At 37.7% G+C, this 7,860-nt stretch overlaps 1 protein-coding gene across 1 annotated transcript; it reads right to left on the bottom strand.

Moving 5' to 3' along the window:
- LOC18776624 lies at positions 1,362-4,650 on the bottom strand. The gene is made up of 3 exons (XM_007210975.2): positions 4,206-4,650; positions 3,850-4,060; positions 1,362-2,486 (listed from the first exon to the last, which is right to left on the bottom strand). Exons 1-3 carry the CDS (start codon positions 4,365-4,367, stop codon positions 1,567-1,569), a joined length of 1,293 nt encoding a protein of 430 aa, XP_007211037.2. The 5' UTR covers positions 4,368-4,650; the 3' UTR covers positions 1,362-1,566.

Below are 7,860 nucleotides of genomic sequence, written 5' to 3'. Positions count from 1 at the left end.
CATTCAGAATTTATGACTATGTGTCTACAATGCCTTAGATTTTGCAAATAAGATCCATATAGTATATTTTTCGAACAATTTGAATATGTTGGGTGTGAAATTATCTCAATATTTTTGGTCCATGTAATTTGACTCATTTTCCACATTGAACCCTGTCATTTCAGGTTTGGCAATTTTAGTCATGTAGTTTAGTTAGCTTGCAATCAAGTCCAAGATGTAATCTCTGTCAAATTAATTGATGAAATTCATCAATGTGACAATATGTATAACTACCACACATGAGGAGACTTTTGTCTCTCCAAAATATTTGCAATCAATCCAAAAACGTGTATAAATACCACACGTGGAGATAATGCAATGAAGAAAAAATATCACCTCGTGTCGCCACTCTGATTGAATGATTGAAACCCTTCCCTCTCCATAAGAGGGATAATTATGAGTATGCAATATTCATAATGAACAAGCCATAATAACAGATTATTAATCACAAGAGAATCCCATTGACAAAAGCACACAACTCACACAGATAAAAAGTTCATATCATATGGTGATGCACTATCAGAGTCGACAATTTAAAGGCTTGCTTTGCTAATATATATTTTACTTAACTTATAGACTAGCTAGAGAAAGAGGCCAGACATGGATAACAGAGGTGGAAACGGGAACGGTTTCAGAGGAAGTGCCTATGGCATGTTCAGAAATGCAATTGTTTCACAGGAGGAACTGACCTATAGCCTGTTGGAAAATTCCATGAAAGGCCACTGGAAAAGGGTGTGGAGGTCTATAGATCATCACAGAGTTCCAAAGTTCAAGAGGTGGAGACAATCAAAGCGGGGGACACTGCTCTACATATCGCTGTTTCGGATGGCTAAACAAAAGTTGTCCAAGGTATTGAATATAATTTTTTTTAACGCAACACACCTCTCCATTTAGATGCTGCAAGGATGTGGAAAATTGCTATTCATTCAGCCAGTAATGGGGATATACACGGTTCTCCATGTTATTATCTCCGGTGAATACTTCATTATGCGTGTGCGTACTGCTTAAATATAATTTTAACATAATTTAATCTCATTCTTTATTATATATGAATTTTCCTTTCTTTTCAAAGATATATAGGCTTGGAATTGCAGATAATTCAGTGGCACCAAGAACTCGTTAACTCTATGAACAGATTGCGCGTTTTTCATAACCTTTCAGCTAACTTAAAACCTCTTGTCATAGACTCAGTAAACTTCAATGCAGGGGAGAAATCTTTCCATAAAACGAAAATCTATTAGGACCATTATGTTAAAAACCAAGCAATACGTCACAAAGTCTCACCTCCGGTAGAAACAGAATCCAAAGTAATGAAAGATCGGTAGAAATAAAAATATTGACATATCTATTAGAAAACGGTTCATAAAATACCGGATGATAGTCTGCTTCATACACAAAAGAGCAATAACTTGTTCAGAATGACAAGAGATTCCAACAGACAAAAGTACATAAACCAAAACAAAATATAGTTAAAAAATCAACAAGTGCAACCAAATATACATAACTAGTCAGAAGGGTAATCGGAATTCAGAAGTTTTCCTGGACAACGTTTTCTTCAACAAGTTTTGCCTTTATCGACTCTCTGATAACATTCAATGCTTCATAGGAAGAGCTCTGGACAGGCAGAAACTTGAATATACGATGCAAACTAGACACTGGAGCATCTTCAACGGATCTAACAAGTGAGATAAATGCATTAACAAATGCAGTGGGCACACAATCAAGAATACCCTTATTCCATATGTTGTCCAGGAGAATTGTTTCCCTTGATGATGCAAGAAGAAAATCAGCTTGAATTATGAAGGGAAAGTTTGTCACCATCTCGGTTGGAAGGAAGGCATAGACCCCGGGTGAGCTTGTTCCTCTATGAAAGTGTTCTCCGATTGGAAATGCAAGCGTGATCACCCACTCATCTACCTCCATTCTCTTCTCCACTCTGCATTCCTGCCTGACAGGAAACTTCTGCTTCCACATATAATAGCTGCATTCATTTTCAACCGCATTGCTACTTTCTTCTGCAGAGAGATGGACGGTGTAGGACTGCGCATCAATGTTCTTTCTGGTCACAAAGCTAGTCTCACTTGCTATCTCAATTGCACTTACAGTGTCGAGACTTGGATCGCCATTGTCTTCCCTCACTGAGAGCTTCTTAATCTTTGAAAGAAACAACAGAAGCTCACGGTGTATGCTTGAGAGCTGCTGCTTCACAGGCTGGACCTTGTCAGCCTTTAGAGGTAAGATCAGTGTTGTGGTGGGAAGAGCAGAAGCAGAAGCAGAACCATATAACTGTTTTATGTCAGAAAAATTAGGGTTTGTGTCAACCCATTCAGGAACTACGTACCCGAGATTGCAATGCACACAAGGTTCTTCACTGAACCTTAATTGATATCCATTGCTGAAAACATAAGGGTGTGCAGTGATGAGAAACACACTTTTGAACCCAATTCCTGTATATTAATCACAAATTTGGTTAAACAACACAAAACGAAAAAGCACATCCGAGAACATCAATATGCTTATAGGCATTCGAACAGACAAGAGCTTAACTCAGAATTTAACATAAACAAGAGCAAAATATTCTTGGAGAAGCTATATAAACATATGCCTGTTTCTCAAGTCAAAATGAAGCTTAACCAAACATGTTGAGAACGTAGATTTTGAGTAAAGTCGCCAAATTTTGTGAAGCTGCGTACATTTTCGGAAGGCCTAAAGCTTTAAAAATCAGCTGTGACATTATTTTATTTAACATTGTGGTCAGTAACGTTCTCTTGGATGAGAATGTGAACCCAAAAGTTTCAGATTTTGGATTGGCACATATCGTTCAAGGCACGCAGAGTCTAGCAAATATTCACAAGGTTGTGGGAACAATGTAAGCATCATCTCTTTCTTTTCCAACGTGAGTCTAGCAAATATTCACAAGCCAAATCCTTGAGCACACTGTCACTCGTATTGTTAATATTACTGAATAAATGGCCTAGGCGGGGGCTAGGCGGTCTAGGAGGTCGCTAGGCAGGCTAGGCGGGCTAGGCGGTCACTAGGCAGGCTCTAGGCGGTCGCTAGGCAGGCGCTAGGCGGTCTAGGCAGGAGCTGGGCAGGCCCTAGGCGGTCTAGGCGAGCGCTAGGTGGTCTAGGCGGTCGCTAGGCAGGAGCTAGGCGGTCTCGGCAAGAGCCGGGCAGGCGCTAGGCGGTCTAGGCGGGCGGGCTAGGCTGGTGCTGCTCCTAGGAAAAAGATAGGCCATTTTGGAATCTCCAAGGTCAGGGACGAGATCACGATGGTACTATGAGCGAGAGAGATGAGGATTGAAGAAGAAGAGAGGTCACGGGTTATGTCTGAGCGAGAGAGAGAGAGAGAGAGAGAGAGAGAGAGAGAGAGAGGGACTGGAAGACAGCTCGTGTCAGAGTTAGGGTTTGAGAAGGAAAATTGCACTTATATGTTGATGAAAAAACAAAAGAAGAGATGGGCCCCCGATTTCTCCTCACACACGTTGAAGGTTTTCCTGTTGAAGAGAAATTTTGAGTCAAAATAAACATATGCCTGTTTCTCGAGTCAAAATAAAGCTTAACCAAACATGTTGAGAACGTAGATTTTGAGTAAAGTCGCCAAATTCTGCGAAGCTGCGTACATTTTCGGAAGGCCTAAAGCTTTAAAAATCAGCTGTGACATTATTTTATTTAACATTGTGATCACAACTTCACAAGGCTAATGTTCTAACTGAAGCACAGATATGACAAATAAAAAATAATAATTTCAAATAATTAAAAAACAATCAGAATTAATATAGATGTCATGTACTGATGGTGTACACATACCTTTCTCCCCAATATAACCGCGATTCCTGTTGCCTTTCTTGGTGGACCGTCCAATACTGCAAATAGACTCTATGTTTTCTGGAGAAAATCCTTTCTCATTGTTGAAAACCAGCAATGTGGCAGGGGCCCCCGTGGCTGTTATATCCCGGGATGTAATGACAAACTCAAGTGATGGATCAACCCCCTCTGCGTACTCATTATCTTCTGCATTCTGTAAAGAAAGTAGTACAAATATATACTCAGATATGTATGCACACACGCAAAATTAGAGATTCAAAAGATTCTAAGACTATGCACTAACCTTAACACCAAACTTAAGTCATGATATGTAGGAATGTATATTTAAAATAAACAACCTGGATGAGTTCCATGAGGAAGTGAACATCTTTGGCATAGAGTTCAGCAGAGAGAGTCTTGATAGCCTGGTGAAGATCCTCAGTTAAAGGGTTGAGTGCATCTGCTCCTATGGAGAACTTTTTCTTCCTTATCTCTTCTATGTGCTCTCTCGGTGTCGCCATTTACGTCACTCTTCTTCTAATTAAACTGAGTTCACAGAAGTACTGAATGAGACAGAGTAGATAGAACAGATGGTGTGGTTGTGATTGAGACTGGCCATGAGTTTCCTTATATAGTAATTTTGAGAGTGAGAGAGAGAGAGAAGCATGGTCATGAATTTACTTTGGACAGAGCTGAGAATATTTTATACAAAGTAATTAACGAGATTACTTTAGATATGGGATGAGATTTTTTTTAGTAAGTGGAGTGCAGCTTGAAATAAGTCTTATAAATAGTTTGTCAAAAAATTACTTAATGCATACTAGCCTCTTCGCACGCCCTTCTGCTCCTGCATGAGGTTTTTTTTAATTTTAATTTTAATTTATTTTAGAATTAAAAAAGATAATTGGTAGTTGTGTTTCATAAAAATATGATCAATTATCTGAATTTTCTTTTAATTTTAATTTTTTTAATATGAAAAAATATAAATTTACCATATTATCCTAATTTAATTAATAATTTCAATTCTTAATGTTTGCATTAACTAAAAGCATTTCTGGTATTTTGAATGTTTTACCATTCTCTACCTTTTACTTTATATATGTAGATAATTTAATTTTTGAACGACTTGAATAGGTTGGGTGTGAAATTATCTCAATCTAGAGGGTTTATTTTTATTTTGGCAATTTCATTTTTTTGTCCACGTAATAAATGATGACATTAATATAGTACAGATAACCATCTCAACGAAGGAAGAAAAAGTGAGAGAGAGGAAACAAGAAAAAGCAAAAGAAGAAAACCAGCAACAAACATGATTGAAATGTAAACTTATCTAGTAAGAAAGTGAAAGGAAACATTTGATGTAGTGGTAAAATGGCTGGGATTTGTACGAAAAAGCATGAGCTTTGGACGCTGATTCGTCGTTTTAGTCTTTGAGAATCTAAACACCTTTCGTCAACCAAGGCCAAAGTTGGTATAAGGCAGTTCCAATGTTTCCATATATCTATAGCCAAACACACCAAACATTACCACAAATATTATTTCATAGCATGCCTAGGTGGAAGAAGGGAAGGCAGAATTGAGAAACTCCTCCCCAAGCTTTTTAGTAAGTGGAGTGCCGTTTGAAATAAATCTTCAACCTTCAACTCTTCGCTTCCTTGGGAGGGAGTAAGAATATAAGGAAAATAAATAAAAATTCGTATAGTGCAATCCTATAAATAATTTGTCACACTATTACTTAATGCATATGATTTATTTTTTGAACAATTTGAATAGGTTGGGTGTGAAATTATCAATCTGGAGAGTTTTTCTGTTTTTGTTTTTTTGGCTCAATTACATTTTTGGTTCACGTAATTTGACTCATCTTCCAGATTGGTTCATGTTATTTCAATTTTGGCAGTTTTAATCATGTGGTCTAATCAAGTCAAAATCGTAAACTCAGTCACATAAAATTTTAAGTGGAAGTATCACCAGATATTTACTAACATAAACAAGGGTTTATAATTGAAATGGTCCTTGAATTTATGCCCAAATTTTATTTTGGTACTTCAACCAATTTTTTCACACCAATGGTCCTCCAACTCTTCCTTGCATGTCAAATTGGTAACTCCGTCAATATTTCCGTTAATTTGAGGGCTAAAATTGTGAAATATATATACAAATTGACGACATTTTAGCCCTTCAATTGACAGTAATATTGGCAGAGTTTGACGGTGGACCAATTTGATACGAAATAGAGAATTAAAGGACCAAAATGGAACTTAGGTATAAGTTCAAGGACCGTTTTGATAAAATAAAATAAAAACCCTATGAACAAACAAAACTATGAAGTTGAAGATTCAATGCAAAGAGAGGAAAGGTAACTTTGTCAAGAAGGAAGGAAAAGTGAGAGGAAACAACAAAAGCAAAAGAAGAAAACCAAACAAAACACTATTGAAATGAAGGGTAAACTTATCTAGTATAAAGAAGAAAGTGAAAGGAAACAGGTGATGGAGTGGGTAATATGAGTGGGAACTGTACGAAAAGCATGAGCTTTGGATGCTGATTCGACCACCGAGTCCTTGAGTCGTTTTAGTCTTTGAGAATCTAAACACCTTTGGTAATATATATAACCACACCCCGTCCCGTCCAAAACCAAGTTGCAAAATCAAGTAGAGTTTGGATTGGATTGCATAGTAGAAAAAATGGGAGCGAATGAAAGCAGGGAAGGGTCTGGAAACAATGAGGAAAATGGTGGTGACTTGCGTAACGACAAGGCTGACTTGTCCACTGGTGCAATTGCAGCTGGCGCTGTGGCAGGAGCGGCTCTGCTAGCCTATGGTTTATCCCGTCTTGTTTCAGGTTCAGGTTCAGAATCAGAACCAAAGCAGAAGGGGAAGACGATGAAAGCTCCGGGCCGAGGAGGTGAGCAAATCTTAAGGGATGATTTTGCGCGTGACCCTAAAGCTTATTTCAAAGACCTCCACCGCAAGTAGATAGCCAGCGAAGGAGGGAGAGTGGGAGGATTTTGCAGTTGCCTTTATATCAATAAATATACTGCTGTGCGTGGCTTTTCTTTCTCTTGTATGTTCTGTTTATTTGACTATATATATGTTGGTGTTTTAGTAGCTCATACTCTTTGTTTTGCTGGATTGAGTTCTGAATTCAAATCGCATGGAGGACAACTGTTAATTAATAAAATAATTAAATAAAAATAACAGTCGGATCAGGTTTGGATCATTGAATCAACCCAAAAATACTCTGCTTCTAGTACGATTTTGGATCATAATTCGAATCAAGTAAGTATGGAATAAATTTGGACTCAAATTAGATTCCGGATAAGGCGGCTTGATTTTTGTAGGACGTTGTGTCATCAAGTTTACCAATTCCTGGTACAATTATGAGTGCGTCAACTTTGCACAATTCCTTTCGTCTTTGTGTTTTCATACACTCCATGCCCTCGCCATATAATGTAAATTGTAATTTAATTACTTCCAATTCAAAATGAAGAACATAAGATTAAACAAAGTGAAAGCAAATTAAATATATACAAGTTTTGCATTAAAGTAGGGAATTAAGGTTAATGCATGCTAGAAAACCAAGGAGGAATATGGGATTTGATCTTTAATTAACTTCTTTCTTTGATCAAGTGAGAGAGAGAGAGAGAGAGAGAGAGAGAGCCCAAATGCCACATGTTGAGCTGTCATGAGTTGACTATGCAATCATAATGAAAAATACAAGCAGCCATGATGTGCCACAACACAAGGCCTCTTGTGAAAATAGAATTCAACATATCTGACAGATTATTAGCAATCTTGCAGCTGATTTTAATTACAAACCAATAACCTGTCCAGAACAAGAGACTCCCATTGACAAAAGCCATGAAAGGCCACCAGGAAAAGATTGTGGAGGTCTATAGATCATCATAGAGTTCCAAAGTTCAAGGGGTGAAGATAATCAAAGCGGGAGACACTACATATGGCTCATAAAATTTAGCTGCTGCAAGGATGTGGAAAATTGCTATTCATTCAGAGCCAG

This window comes from Prunus persica, chromosome G5 (genome assembly GCF_000346465.2).
Source record: "Prunus persica cultivar Lovell chromosome G5, Prunus_persica_NCBIv2, whole genome shotgun sequence".
In the NCBI taxonomy this organism is placed as follows: Eukaryota; Viridiplantae; Streptophyta; class Magnoliopsida; order Rosales; family Rosaceae; genus Prunus; species Prunus persica.
This window is presented reverse-complemented; position numbering and strand designations above follow the sequence as displayed.